This window comes from Dermacentor andersoni, chromosome 5, assembly GCF_023375885.2.
Source record: "Dermacentor andersoni chromosome 5, qqDerAnde1_hic_scaffold, whole genome shotgun sequence".
Taxonomy (NCBI): Eukaryota; Metazoa; Arthropoda; class Arachnida; order Ixodida; family Ixodidae; genus Dermacentor; species Dermacentor andersoni.
Window position 1 is genome coordinate 90,244,257 of NC_092818.1, and position 16,327 is coordinate 90,260,583.

Below are 16,327 nucleotides of genomic sequence, written 5' to 3' on the forward strand. Positions count from 1 at the left end.
TCAGGGACCTTAGGTTCAGCTAGTTTCTGCAAATAAAAGGCCTTTCTTCTTATGTAGATCTTTCTTATGTAAAAGAGTATGGAAAACTGGGCGAGTGGGTTTTCATTCATGCCAAACATGCAATAGCGCACTCAAAACGAAGACGAAGGAAGTCGTCATGCACTAGCGCATTTCATGTGTATATTAACTTGTCGATTCTATAAATTTTCCACTTGAAAGTCAGCGCTTGTGTTGTGTCGACGTCTCCCTTCGTCTTCGTTTTCAGTGCGCTGTTTTCAGTGCACTGTTGATCAGAAAGGTATGCGATGTTCTAAAGTAATATCTTATTTGAGCTTACAGTGGCTGGGTATAGGAACCCATCTAACAGTCCGCTTCGTTTTTGTTTGTCTATTTATCACCTAGAACGCTCTGTCTGAACATTTCCCCTCGTAATTATCACCCCCCTTCCCTCACGCCCCCGTCCAACTTCGCATCCATATTCCGCAAAAATATACTACTAGCATTATGGCACCAATTAAGGTAACAATGATCAGTAACTTTACCATCTTAGTCTGCACTGGACCGTATTTTTGGCAGCTATACGATAGAGATTCATTAAGCTCGACTCCAATCCTTATCACAGAAGGGTTGAAAATTGAGCTGGTTGGTTCATTTAGCGCAACGCCATAGCCACTACGCCACCACGGTGGGTGACACATACAAAAGTATCTTAACGAATGGTTTGCACTGTACAGAAAACAAGCTAATTGGTTGTTCAATTATTGAGCGTCTCTTTTCCTAATGTTTGTCACTTTGGCCTTTCGCAAGTTTCATGATCACTTGAAGTTATGAGGTAACGAAGTGTACCCGTACAAGACCTCGCCCATCCTTTATTATATCTACTGGAATTTCACAGACTCCTGCCGTATTTCTCCAGATCATGCGTAGCAAATTTATTTGCTTTCTGTTCAATCCTACTTACACAAAGCACTTGCATTTCTTTTTTCATTTTGTGCACAGTCTGGACACTGCGCATAGCACTAGATAATTCTTCGGTTGCCCTCCTGTAACCGGTGCTGCTGCCACGCTTATTTCGACTGGGCGCATCTCATTCTGTTATTGATGTGAAATTTTATTCAGCGTTCAAGCGGGTGCTGTATTACATTGCGTCGCAGAAGAAGGACGTGAGGTCTCGCTGTATACGCCGCGTGTCTAATTGTGGTTCCAGCTTGGGTTAGCTGGCAACACGTGAAGCCGTATATTCCACCGAGCTGCGCGATGATCTTAGTGAACCGGGAACTTCTTTGGCAGCCGCAGGCTCGCCGCTTTTGCCCAGCGATGCTTCCTCAGAGCCAACCACCACAGCGTCTGGACTTTGTGACGTTGCCTCGCCCGTTCTGTTGCGGTCGGGAGGACGGCAGCGGGCCCTGCATCAAGAATTCGGCGCACCCGTGCAGGTGAGCCAAGTACAAATATTTTTTCCGCGTATTTATGCCAAAGCACTGGTCCTCACGTGCAAGTATGCCTGCTTGCTTGTAGATTGGTGAAAATATATTGAATGCCATCTGTATGACAAAGTCCTAGCCTTGCAATCGGGGCCATAGTATGCCCAACGCAGGCAATAGTAACTCTACGTTGTGCCTACGTGACGCTGTCACTACTGTCACTTGGGAATTACGGGATTCAACTGATCAAACTTGTGCTGGTCTCCTAAACGCACACATTTTCTCTATCCATGCTAACTTGCGGGTTTACTCTACGCGATGCTTACACATACCATCAGCTGTAACCTAGTGCCAAATTTCCACGCAAGACGATTGTTGCCGCGAATGCTTTGGGCAATGATTTTAAAAAGCAGGTATTGTTTTCTAAATATTCGGACGGTAAGCTACGCGTGTACTCAGAAGATATGTGATCAATTCAACTTTTAATTAAGAGGGAGTAGCTTTTTTTCCTAGACTGCTGGTGCCTCCAAGGACGTTGGCAAACCTACTGCTCGTGGTATTCAAATCTCGACCTCAGATTTATGTTCCTCGTGTGGATGTTGGATGGAATTCGCGTGTTTTGTGCCGTCACCAATTAAAGCCTCTGTTGAAACATTTGACCATGTCGATATGTGAGGAGGCACTGCTTGAGCCGTGTGCGTGTAAGCCAGAATCAATTTATTCTCATAGAACTCAACAGTGAACTCGTCCACTTATTTTCTAGACATTATGTATAACAGAAACAAATATTGGTACATGGTGCTGTACCAAGCAAAGAAGAACAATAAAAGACTGAGCACTTAGGGACAATTGAACTGACCATCGCTATAAAAATCTCCTTCGGACAACAGAACCCGCCTCAGATACAGATCCAACTTGCACAACAAATTCTACTTTACAGCACATTTAATCGGACTCGGTGGCTATCGGCACAGTTCGATAATAGGCTTCGAGCATTGCCCTAAGTGACGAGTATAATTATAATGGCAACAGTATCCTGCGCTTGGGCATCGTAAGATCGCTCAACCGATTCACTAACATCGATTAGATATATACAAGCGCTCTTGATTCGCAAGGAGCTGCGAGTGTCTATTTAATGGCGGTAAACAGAGCACCGCCCTTCTTATGGTTTAAGCGCGCATATATTGACATATTAATTACAATAATTAATTGTTTCGAGATATTGCAGTCAACAAACAGCGACAGTAAGAAGGTTCGGGGAACTCACTTGCGACAGAACCTAAAGACGAGGCAGAAGAGAGCAGTGAAGAGCATCAGCGACACGACGACACTCACAATGGTTGTGAGCTCGGTGCTCTCCAAGATGGCCACACCACGGGCTGTGGTGGAGAATAGAATGCAACAATGCTTTAGCTCAAGCATTTTTCGATAACTTAGATACACCGTTATACACAAACTTCCGATATGAGTAACTCCTTTCAACCAACACAATTCACAGATATTTCTGTAGTTCACATCGCAACTTAAATCTCTGAGGCTAAATATTAAAATACAGGTGACCTCAGATGGCCTCCTTTAAATAAAATTAAGTGCACTCGCACATTAATTCGGAATGATGCTGAAAGCTACCACAAAATATTGATACTTACATTCCTGCCTGTTAGAAACATTGCGCTGTCTTGGGCAGTCTTTCTTTACTGTTTCTACTTTTGGGGACACAACTTATTTCTGATTCATTCAGAACAGCCTTGCGTTGCTTACCTTGCCCTGCCTCTGATATTGTTGGGATCCTACCGGAGTTCCAGTAACGGAGATAAATTGGATTTCTCATCAGACACTCGTTTCTATTAAAACTACTTGCTCGAAATCCGCAAACTGTGCTTAAAAGTGACTGATACAGTTCTTTATCACGTTGCGTCCATGGCTGCACAAAACAAGACGTAATATCTATACCACTACTGTCCACCGCCAGTGCTGCTTTGTGTGAAAAAACAATGCTTTCCCATGAGAATACACTTGGCGCTTCTCCCCGCCTTTCTGGCGTCAGTCATTGCCCGCAAATGCACCTTAAACTCGGGTAAGTCCATTTCGCAATGCCTCTTCACAATTCCACCCGGTTGGCGTACCAGCCAGCCTACGATATCCCATGCGCTACAGCAGTAAATAGTCATGTAGCTGTCAACTGGCTTGTCGCAGCCCATCTTATAGGTAAATAGTTTCGCATTTGGTAAGACAGGTCACTTAATCTTATTGCGGTCATAGCGCGTCGATTTCGACTAGACGTGCGCCACTTACACGGTGTACACTTTGTGGACTGGGAGTCCGCAGCGTGTCCGTCAATGCAGCGACATTCGTTCTCCTGGCATGACGAGTGCGGCACCGAGTAGGCGCAGGCCTCGTCATGGTCACAGTGGCTGCCCAGCGAGGAGGCTGCGTGGGGAAGGCGGCAACATCTGTTTAACAGCGTGTGCCTGGAAAAAATATTCCACCCACCCCGGTAACCCTGTGGCTATGTATTTGCGCTGCTGAACTCAATGTCCTGGGTTCGATTCAGACCACGGCGGCTGAAGTTAAATGGGGACTCAAATGCAAGAATGCCCTTTTATATTTACGTGCGCGTTAAAGAAAGTCCCCGGCTTCAATATTAAACTGCGGTCTCCCACTCTGGCGTGTCTCAATTACATTGTGCTTCTTGCTCGCGGGATTGAATGCCGGCCACGGCGGCCGCATTTGTTATAGGCATTATTGTACCTACCTGCATGTAGTACGCCCACCTGCTATGGTCTCGGAAAGAAACTGGCAATATCGAAAATAAAAAAAAAAAGTACAATAAAATGTTGATGGGGACGAAATGCGAAATCACCTGTTTATTTAGATTTAGGTGCACGTTAAAGAACCGCTAAAGTATGAGCAACTTGAGTGACGGAATGGTATGGCAGTATAGCCCGCATATGTGACATGCCTATACACATACATGCCAAACATACAGATACCTCAATATGTACGGAAATTTTCGCTCACGGATAACAACGATGCCGAAACCGGATTTCCCGCGACAAGGAATCCTTAGCGCTATTATCGCCCTAAAAGCCTGCTTCACAAGAGCGCGGTTGTATAGCATAAAATCCTTGGAACAGAGGCGCATGACCTTGTTAGTGAAAATAACTTTGGAGGAAATTAGAAATGGTAAAGAAGGGCCAACGACGTGGATGAAAGAAAACACATAAAGAACACGTTGTGCAAGCTTACATCCTAGTTAGTTTTATTTTGGTGACAAGGAACGCCAGACGTAAGCAACAAGAAGGAAATCCGGGAGAGCTCGCGTTACTTAATGTAATTTTTCGTCATAAAATGAGGAGTGGCGGGATGATGATGCACTCGCAGAGCACAATTTCCTATTTAAGGGTCACTGAACTGCTTTTTGCATTCACGGAACATTTCAAGCTTCCTGGCTCTTGCGTTATCGCGTAATCTCTAAGAACCATGTGGTGGTCGCAATGCTTTCGCATTAATCTACGTAGGGATAACTAAGTGCCCTTTGAATTTGTTTTGCATCTTTAATTTCAACCACAGATAATTACCCTATGCTTTCCTTGGCTTCATTGGCTGTTGGTTTTATAGGGTCATGATTAACAAAACATCAGCTCCCCTTGGCTTCGTTTATCGTCCCTTCCTGTGGCGAATAGACACAGAAACAATAAAGGTCCGAGCAACCCTGGAGTCGTGATCCGTAGTTTGGAAAATCTGTGTAAACCCATGCAATTTTATACCCGTAACATGTTTCAGAAACTCAGCACGCAAAAAGCCTGCCTAAGACGGTTACTTAGAGTACCCTGCTATTCAGTGTCCACCTCGGGGCAGGTTAAACCGGAACTGTAACAGCGCGAAATTCGGCAGATATACTTAAGACTGGTTAGGTCTGGGAATTCAAAAGCTTTAGATTCTCTTTGGGGAACTGTTTCTTTCAGTGCGTTTCTTGTCCGCGTAAGCTCTTGCCTGCGTTCTAAATGCACCTCGGTAAGGCCAAATCACAACGCACCAAGCTTCTCAACGCGCACTCTTGTCAGTGAGGAGTTCATAACTCGCAGAACCGCACAGCAGCGTTCAATTCGACATTAATGCTTCTTTTCATTTTGTGCAATCATTTTATGTGCTCTTAACGTGGCGCCACCTCCTCCCCATTAGCTGGACCTCACGTACCTAGGGAGGAGAAGAAGACGAAGTGCCTTTCAGGCAGAACACCGAGTCTTCCAGCTCTACTTATTTTGTGGATTTTTTTTAGACTTTGCCAGTGAACTGCTATTTCCTCCTTAACTGCGATGGAGATGGAGTCTCACGCGCGTCCGCCGGAGTCGGCAGTGCCCGCGGCGGCTGCCTCCAGGAAGCGCAACGGCACCGAGAGCGACACTGACAGCGACGACACCATGCAGTACTATGTCAGCGGTGAAGATTCTTGTGACGACGCCTTCGAGCTGGTGCGGAGTCGTAAAGCAAAACGAAGGTTTCTCAGCGCATCCTCGAATTCGAGTGAGTCCACCGTGAGATCTTCGCGGAATACCGAGGAGCTCACCATCCTGTTCGCGCCAGTTCTCGCTACTGACAACCTGAGACGCCTCAACAGGCAAGCCGTGTCTTCACATCTAGAGGCACTGGTTCCGAATGAAATCAAAGACATCAGAGTGAACACCCGTAAGAACGTCCTAGCGATTGACGTAGAACACGCGGCTGCGTTGGATTCTTTGCGCAATGTCACGGAACTTGACGGGATGAAAGTCCGCCCTTATATTCCGCTGGGCAAACAAATCAGTAGTGGCGTAATTTACGATGTTGATGAGACCATTGTCGACTCCGATCTGTCGATCTTAATCAAGCCAGCTACAGAAAACACCATCATCACAAACGCGTTTCGTCTCGGCACGTCACGGTGTGTCAAAATCATATTTAAAGGCGAATCCCTACCATCGCATGTAAAAGTGGGCCACTTCCGACGGGCAGTTCGCCCTTTCATACCAAAACCGCTGCAGTGCTGGAAGTGCATGAAGTTTGGGCATGTGAGCAGTGTGTGCAAGAACACTACCGTCTGTTCTCACTGCACTGGGCCCCACACCACTAACACGTGCGAAGCCAGTGTGCTGAAGTGCACAAACTGCAGCGGCCCTCACGATGCCTCCTCGAAGGAATGCCCGTTAGTTCGCAAGGAAATGGCAATATTGAGGAAAATGGTTAGAGACCACTCGTCTCACCGAGAGGCAGCAACATCTATTAGGCGGCGACGATCGCGTCGCCGACGTCGATCACGAACCTCCAAAGCCTCTGCAGAGCGTCCACCACGTACACTGCCACCCACTCTTCCGCCCAGGCCAAACGCAGTCAGCTCAAAGGACAAAGATGCAACGAACAGCCCTGCTGCTGACGCGTGGCCTGCACTCCCGAGGCGACGTGCTCCTACTGAGCGAAATCAGACATCTACAGCAAGGGACACTTCGACTGTTCCTGATAAACTGACGGACCAAGATCAACAAATTGTTGTCATGATCAGCTCTCTGGTAAGTGCTATGCGTGTTCTTCTGGACAAGATGCAGGCACCAACAGCTCGAAGTGCGTTGCAAGTGCTGGATGCCATCAATCCGATTCTAGCGAGCCTTCAGAAGTCCAGTGCTTGAGAACTTCTACAGCAGAACCATGGCTCATCGACAGCAACAGCGATCGTTCCGGGATGATGTCAGAAGTGCCTTCATATTCCAATGGAATGCGAGAGTCCTAAGGTCACGTATTTTCGACAGTTCGTGTTTGACTACCACTTTCCTATACTGGTGATCTGTGAACCGAACTTATCAGCCTCCATAAGACTATCAGGATATGAACCTTTTGTTTCAACAACGTGTGCCCGTAGTAGTAAGGTTCTGGTTTATATTCGCAAGGACCTAACGTATTTTTCACAACCCGTAGCGACACACGACGCTAACCAATACGTCTGTGTCAGTGTGAAAAAGAAGAGGCTGTCTTTCACTATTATTGGCGTCTACCTATCCCCAACAAGTCAGTTTGACAGCAAAAGACTAGAAGATATTATGGCTACTACTCCCGGTCCTTGGATAATAACAGGGGACTTCAACGCTCACCACCATATATGGAGAAGCTCCAGGATAAATTCGAGGGGCAGGTCACTAATATCCTTTGCATCAGGCCACAACCTGTGTCTTCTAAATGATGGAAGTCCGACATTTCTGCGAGGAACAACGTACTGTAGCTGCCTTGACTTGACTTTGGTGTCACGTTGCCTGACTTCGAGCGTGCAGTGGTTCACTGATATTGAAACCCATGGAAGTGATCATATTCCGACCTATGTGAGAATCAATGGTCTAGACGCCGCATTACCGGATGTATTTCGTCAAATCGATTGGTCAGTCTTTCAAGATCGAGTAGAAGACACCTGCAAGAAACATATCGCACGCACATTAGAAGACATAATTGCAGACGCAATGCAAGAATGCACGCGTTGCTTCACACATTCGAAAAAGCGTACAGAGAGTGACATTGAATTGGAAAGGCTTCGTACAATACGTCGCCGTGCTGAAAGGAGGTACAGGCGCACACAAAGTCAATTCTTGACCTCAGAGAAGCTCGGCGCATGCAAAAGAAGATAAGACGCCGAATGGATAAGCTAGCGGGTGAAAGATGGAAATGCTTTTGCGAGTCACTAGACCCCCGCAAGCCATTGTCCCGTGTGTGGCGTACCCTACAGGGTCTTTGCTCAAGACCCCAGCAACGACACCCTTTTAACGCCCTCGCTCTCTATCAAAACCGCCGCGAAATAGACGTTGCAGAGGAATTTTGCGCGAAAATCGCCGGCGGCACAGTTTTAGTCCCTGACATGGCTTTAAGCGACATCCCCGGTCCACGAGATACCAGCATGGAGGCTCCATTCTCTATGGAAGAATTAGAAGCTGCTATGGCGCTCTGTAGGTGTTCGTCTTCACCAGGGCCCGATGGCATAACATATACTGCTTTGCGCCACCTAGGCCGAGAAGCACGAAGAGAACTCCTCAGCCTTTTTAATAGTTCATGGCAAGATGGTGTCGTCCCACAGGAGTGGAAACGCAGCCGCCTGGTACCTCTACTAAAAGCAGGAAAGTCGCCGCTCGAACTGGCATCGTATCGGCCTATAGCACTTGCAAGCTGCGTCGGGAAACTCATGGAACGCATGATCCTCATGCGTCTGGAATGGTACCTAGAACACCACAAGATTTACCCTGATTCTATGGCGGGATTTCGACGAGGCCGTTCATCGATTGACAGTGTCATCGATTTAGTGTCATCTGTAGAACCGCAAAAATCTTGGAAACGATTATCAGTAGCGCTCTTTCTGGACGTGAAAGGAGCTTACGACAACGTTTCCCATCAACCCATTCTAGACGCACTTTTGACAATTGAACTAGGAAGGCGAGTATATCGATGGATCAGGAACCACTTGACACAAAGGTCCGTGTTCGTGCGTACGGAAGATGGTCCGACTACCGACCACTACACATGCCGAGGAGTTCCGCAAGGTGGGGTTCTAAGCCCTATTCTTTTCAACCTCGCACTTCTTGGGCTGGCCGAATCCCTACCGGAAACAGTGAGTGTCTCAATCTACGCCGACGACATCTGCATCTGGTCATCAGCGGTCACTCGTCTGCAGGTTCGCGCAAGGCTGCAGAAAGCAGCAACACAGGCATCTCACTATCCACACACAGGGCCTTACCATCTCAACAGAAAAATGTGCGTTAGTCGCTTTCACACGAAAACCAATGTCTCATTATCCAGTGTGCATTAATGGCCAGCCTATCTTCTACAAGAGAAATCATCGGTTTTTGGGTGTCATTGTGGACCGGGACCTCTCTTGGAGCCCTCATGTTGCCCACTTGAAGAAGAAGCTCACATCTATTGTTCATGTCTTCAAGTTTATCGCCGGAAAAACATGGGGAGCCTCAGTGGGCTCCATGCTACAGTTATATCGAGCACTTTTCATCGGATTGCTACGTTACAGTTCTCCCGTGCTTGCTAAAACATGCAAGTCAAATCTTCGAGAAATACAGAGCGTGCAAGCACAGGCACTACGTGTTTGCCTAGGACTTCCGCGGAGCGCCTCAACAGCAGGAACCATCATAATGGCTCCAGACCATCCGATCGCGACTTACATCAGCATCGACACGCTTAGGGCCCATGTTCGTCATATTTCACGCATGCAATCAAGCTCTCTTGCCTGCCTGCCAGAACGACGACCACAGGCGTCCTTCTCCAACGAGGTCAGCATCCATCGTGCCTGTCTACCATAGGGCTTCACACCCTCAGCACGTTCAACCTCAGCTTTGTGGTGTTTAGAACAACCTCAAGTGCGTCTCACGATTCCAGGGATAAGGAAGAAGACCGACCTGCCTACTTTGGCCCTGAAGCAAGCAGCTCTGGATTGTTTGAACACTTTCTACTTTGACCGAGTCCACATATATACGGATGGCTCTTCCACTCAGACTAGCTCCGCCGGCGCAGTGGTTATACCATCACGATCAATTAGCGTTCGATACAAGATTTCTCATATGACAACATCGACCGGATTGGAGCTTGTTGCCCTCCGAGGTGCCGTTGATTACATTAACAACCAACCCGCTAATCGGTGGGCAATATTCTGCGATTCGAAGGCGGCCTTACAATGTCTTCTGTCATCTCTTCGTCGCGGGTCGTGTGAACAACTAGTGTCGGAGATACGAGAAATGCACCATCCTATGATAGCGAAAGGACACGACGTCGTGTTTCAGTGGCTGCCTGGCCATTGCGGTATCTCCGGCAACGACCTCGCTGACGAAGCTGCTAGGAGAGCACACGAAGGAGCAACCCTTGTTTCTGTACCTTTATCGCGGACCGACGCAGCCCAACACCTAAGTAAGGTAGCACACCGTATGACATTAGAGAGGTGGCACACACCTGAATTAACCCAAGAACGATTGCGTTCCCTCGACCCCTCTATGCAACTGCGGCTGTTACCAGCGCTTCTGCGAAATGAAGAAACAATGCTGTGCCGCTTACTCTTGGGCGTCGCATTCACCAATACATATACGTTTTTGATTGGAATGACTGATAGCGCCGACTGTAATGCCTGCGGTGCCGAGGAAACTATAGAACATCTACTGTGCTACTGCCCATCTTTTCAAAACGAAAGACATGACCTCTGCACAGCTCTCAATCAGCTAGATAGAACACCGTTCACCTTGAAGAAGATCTTGGGACCATGGCCTCGCATATCGCAGCTACAAAAGGCCACAAAAGCTCTGCTGCGATATTTGAAGGCAACTGGATTGAGTCAGCGTCTGTGATCCGAACTGAGTGACCGAACGATACACCCAGTAGACTTTCTCTTCTTCTTTTAATCTTACCTTCCCCTTTTCCCTTTCCCCAGTGTAGGGTAGCCAACCGGGCTCAGTCCTGGTTAACCTCCCTACCTTTCCTTTATCATTTGCTCTCTCTCTCTCTCACGTACCTAGTGATCCACGCATTAGGCACACCTATAGTCAATGACAATCGTGGAGCCGCGATAGCGTTGGGGAAGCGTAGTCATCTCGTCCCCGCGAGGGCCGGGTTTGATTCGCACCCAGATTGAAATTTACCAAATTTTCGTTTCATATCCAATTATTTACTTTGTTTACAGGAACCTCCCTGATACATTTGACGTCCATCCGAGCATTTTTCTGACGTGTTTTTCCTCGTTGCGCCGTCGGTCAATTTTAGTACCATCTTTCGGTCACGCCGGATACGTCGTCGAATGTTCGTGCAATGGGGCATTAATGCTTCCACATTGAAACTCAAACGACGCAGCGCTTTGGCCTTTGTAGTCTTGCTTGCTTTGGCCACTTCTGTCGTGCTGTTTTAGCACCGACGTGCACCATCTAGCACTCGTCGGTGCTCTTGGGCTGGCTGAACGTTTATATTGATTGCTGTGCCAACTCACCTAAACATGATTCTTCTGTACACGATTCTGTCATGCGGTAACAACTGAATATTCCAGTGACGCAACCCCTTTACGTCTTCCACCGCTCATTTGCCGCAAGAACGTAGGCAGCACACCAAGCTGATAAAGGCGTAATTGAAAGTGTCGATGGCGTGACCTTGTGAGCCGGTAGGGGGCACTTTATCTAGAATGCAGCAACTACTGAAAGAGCGTACCGACGTGCCTCTCATAAAAACGGTCCATGTTGTTCTCTTTGTCGTTCCTTGCGCAAACAGATCTGTTTCTATTAATGCCTTGGGTGGTTCGATGCGTCGTACTGAGAATCCTGCTTTTGTGTATTCCGGGTCACACGATACTCCCACTAAGTTCACAGCGTCCACTGGGTCTCCCAACTTTTTCCTCAGCTCTATCCATCTTTCCTCGTCTCTACAATTGGCGCATCCCAAGCGACTCCAACCACACAACGTGACCAGCGATTCTGAGCACCCCGCTTAAAGTAAATAAAAATAAAGCAATCGTGGCATTCGTAGTGGACATTTCCTTGCTCATCCGCTCGGTATTGAGGACTTCCCGCACAAATTCGTTTATTCTGTGCTTTCTCGGTTGGCTTTGTCCTTTCCGCTTTCCTGATGAATAAACGCCCAACTCTTGTCGTCACACAAAGTGCGTTCGATTGCTCGGGAAAGCATACGATTCTTCATCCTCTTTCTCAAAGAAGTTGCCGCGAATTACAAGGAACGTCTGGTCGCTTTGTCATTGCAAAAAAGCGCCTTATCTGGTCGTTTGAGGGTGCGCTTTTCTTTGTAATCTCTAGATATTTCGTGGACCAGCCACAAACTTTTGGCAGATACGTACTAGAACATACATATCAGAAGATAGTAAAATATTCGCGCTAGGTATACTATAACAGAGCGTAAGCTGTGCAGCCATTTCGGTGCAGCAATCGTTTACGAAAAAAAAAAAAGCATTCGCACGATCACTAAGCGAATCTGCAAATTGACGACATAAAGATTGTCTTGGGCAATAAAAATTAATAAACATGAAAGAATTAAAACAAGAAGCTAAGCCCTGCCTGCTGCACCTAAGTATTGCAGGCTGGCACATTGACGACAGTCGAACAATCCTCACCCCATCCTTTTTCTTGTTTAATGCCACACCTATAGTGACAGCTGTCATGTGCTATCATTTGCTCAATTATCCAGAGCTCTTGAATAATTCTGCTAGATTTTAACGCGAAAGCGTGAAGGGTCCCGTGTGGCGGAAAATCCGGTGTCGGCATCGGCATCCCCGGCGTTGTACGTGAGAGAAAAATCTTCCAGAACCACGCACCCCGAGCAACGCAGGCTCTCCGCGTGGCGCAGAGGCGTCACTGAACTAATTAAATTTCTCAAAGTAAAATGCGTCAGAAAATTTCTAAAGTACAATTTCAACACAGCCTACAGATGGGAAAGCGTCGGATTGTAATTTGAATATACGAGAAAACATCATTCTGTTTAGCGCAAACTCAAACACGAACCGCTTTTGAGCTGCCAGTTGAGGTTTGGTGCGTCTGTTTACTACCTCCGGGAAGAAGACTACGCTGAAGAATCCCCCCAGCCGCAGAAAAACCATTAAGAGCTCAGTAAAGTGTTTACTCACTCACTCACTCACTCACTCACTCACTCACTCACTCACTCACTCACTCACTCACTCACTCACTCACTCACTCACTCACTCACTCACTCACTCACTCACTCACTCACTCACTCACTCACTCACTCACTCACTCACTCACTCACTCACTCACTCAGGGATGGGCCTGCGCCGTTACTTCTGTTCCCAGTTACTTCTGTTCACTAATCATCTGCATACTATACTTGGCAAACACTCATAGATAGACTGCATTTTTGTGGACCTTGCGAAGGCCTTTGAAAAAGTTACTCACGCCTTACTAATGTCTAAGCTCTTCTCACTCAATCTAGTCTGCAACATACTGTCTTGGCTCGAATACTTTCCGACAAACCGCCTCCAGTACGTCACAATTATTGGTCATTACTCACCTGAAATAGAAGTGCCATCGGGAGTACCACAAGGTTCAGTTTTAGGCTCACAGTTGTTTTTAATATATATTAACGATTTGCCTAACTTCGTGGATTTGTGGAACTCTTCTGTGGATTTGTATGGGGACGACTATCTACTTCAGAGGGAAATACGTAACGATGACGATAAAAATATCTTGCAGACGGACTTTAATAACATTGCAAGTTGGTGCGATAACTGGCTCATGAATTTAAATCCTAACCACTGCAAAGTAATGACTGTTTATTGGCAGTATGATAGCTCCTCAACGTACAAAGTAATGACATCGAAATCGACCATGTATCATCATACCTGAACTTGAGGGTTACTATTGCGTACAATATAACGTGGAATACTCATATTAATATGATCAGTAACCGTACTAACCAGACATTAGTATACTTACGACGTAACTTCAATGAATGTCCACCTCCCATGAGTATGATTCCATACAAAACTCTTGTGCGCTCGAAGTTCGAATACGCCGCTACAATCTGGAACCCTCATCACGCAAATTGAATGAGGTCTCTAGAATTAAATCAGAATAACGCCGCATGTTTCATTCTTTATAATTACCATCGTACAACAAGTATAACAGCAATGAAACAAGCTCTATCACTGACATTTCTGTCACTGCGTCGAAAGTATTTCCGCCTTTGTCTCTTTCATAAGGTCTTCCATCATTCATCACTACGTACCGAGCTTATCACGCCACCCTCTAATAGCTCATCACGGATTGACCATGAACACAAACTTAAAGGTATTTTTTGCAACACAAACACATTTTATTTTTCCTTCATACCGCACACATCTAGCGATTGGAACCATCTACCAGAAGACATTGTTTCCATTTCTGATCATTGTCTTTTTTCCCATTCTTAATCTGCGCACCTGCATTGTGATAGCGCTGCTTAATCATCTCGTGTATCTCTCCTCCTCACTCCTTTCTTTTTCTTTTTACATGTGTCGCGATGCCTGCATTTTCTTTCGCTTTTTCACGTTGCTTTTCTTTCTCCTGTTCTTTTCTCCCTTTCCCAAATTTCTCTAACGCTCATATTTTGCCACAAGTATTGTATAACATGCTGTGTCTATTTCTGTTCAGTTCTGTTATATTTGTTTTAGTACCATTCTGTTATATTTCATTTCACTTTTACAATTTTTCGCTAATACTGCATAACGCTGCACCTTTCATTCTCTTCTTTTCTTTGCTTATATATTGTCACCCATTCCCCTCTGCAATGCCTCGGCGATTGAGGGCATCGAAAATAAATAAATAAAGAGGCCGCGTTTCAACCACAAGGCTCGCCTTCGTTCGCCGCCAGCGTTTCCTGGTAAACATTATGTTTACATAAGCTGCAATCGCCGGGAAGCATGAGAAGCAGTCGGGAATCTTTGAATGCTACCGTGTTCCACTCTTAAATGGGAAGCTTAAGCGTCCTCCAGTTTTCTCGGGTAATGTTTATTCAGCAAACAAATCCTAACAGAAGACACCTTAGTAAAAGTGCCTAACATACCTGAGTAAGAACTTGCCTAACTACGCCTGTATCCTATACTTTTGATATATCTGTTATGGGGTAAGGAGAGTGCGAAGAGTTGCACAGAATTCGAAGTAGCTGAAGTGTGGGTTTGGCCAAAATAGGTGAAATGCTAAATGTTTTCTGATATCATAGCTTTCAGACATCTCTACGGCATATACCATGTGAGCCAAATATCATCATCCTAAGGTAACTGCATCTATATCTCTCGGTGTTATCACCACGAGTTTCGGGATAAATGCTGTATTTTTTTGTTGAGGAGGTTTCGCTAACCGTTGGAGTTTTTCTGCTTAAGCTGGCCACAGAGCCTGTCATGCTGAGTTTGCAGTTCAGTACGGATCTCGGAGCAACACTGGCCACTCTCACAGTAGTAATACACATCGGTGTGCGAGAAAGCACATCAAGGTGAGAAGAGATAGCAGGCATGCTTAATGTAAGCTTGCTTCTGACATTGAAAAAGCTAGCTACCTTCTTATGTCTTTCCTTTCTGTCGCAGATTGGAAAATTCAGGCCATGTGAACCACGTGATTCAATAAGTGAAAAAAAGATTACGATCTTCCTGATAATTTGCTGTTCTATTTGGCTGATTTGTTTGCACATTTTACCCATCACTAACGCATCTGTTCAATAATTCGTTCAGTCGGTAATTATATTTAGCGACAAAACCAGAAAGCTAAAAAAGAAACGTGAAAGGGAAGGATGACCGTGCAGGGGCGACATACAAAGCAGCTTTTTCAATGAAGCCAGTGCGTGATGGTAGCAGGGGAAGCTATCAAAATAGGTTGTAAATGGTTGCATTGTTTCTCCAGCTGCTATGAAATATTGAGGCAAACTGCATGAAGAGACCAGAGATAGTGACTGCACCTTTGACGCACTGTCGGTTGTTAACATTGACTGGATACTCCAGCCTGCACTCGCAGCGTCGGGAGGTGAGGTTGCAGAACACGTGGTATAGGACGCTGCTGCATGTCTGGTTGCACGGGTCACCGATGTAGAAGCCTACACCTGGGCGATAAGGCAAAAATATGCAGATAAGACAAGTTCATCGACGCGATTCTATAGCAAGTTTCAGACACGCCATTGCATAACCTTGGCATTCTAGTGTAGCCTAACTGTGGTTATGCGTAGCACATTGTGTTCTAAACGCTCCTCCTATACTCCGTACCATACATAGCAGTAAACGCTGTGAACGCTACGTGACAAGTTCGGTAAAGTCATCACTCCGCGCGTTCCGTCTATGCTTCGCTACGCGCCAACAGCGTTCGCTGGCGCGAGCCTGCACGTCAGGCTCCTCGCGACGGGTTGCAAATTAAAGAGCCGAAACAAAC

At 46.3% G+C, this 16,327-nt stretch overlaps 1 protein-coding gene across 1 annotated transcript in view; it reads right to left on the bottom strand.

Annotated features, from left to right (window-relative positions):
* Positions 1-1,090: 1,090 nt before the first annotated feature.
* The window catches only part of LOC126530855 (uncharacterized), a 53,305-nt gene continuing 38,068 nt past the window's right edge, over positions 1,091-16,327 (bottom strand). Inside the window, exons 3-6 of the mRNA XM_050178159.3 lie at positions 15,864-16,004; positions 3,720-3,854; positions 2,692-2,803; positions 1,091-1,406 (exon numbers count right to left, since the gene is read on the bottom strand). Of these exons, the coding sequence (XP_050034116.2) occupies positions 1,214-1,406; positions 2,692-2,803; positions 3,720-3,854; positions 15,864-16,004 (581 nt within the window). The 3' untranslated portion in view covers positions 1,091-1,213. The remainder of the gene's footprint in view (positions 1,407-2,691; positions 2,804-3,719; positions 3,855-15,863; positions 16,005-16,327) is intronic.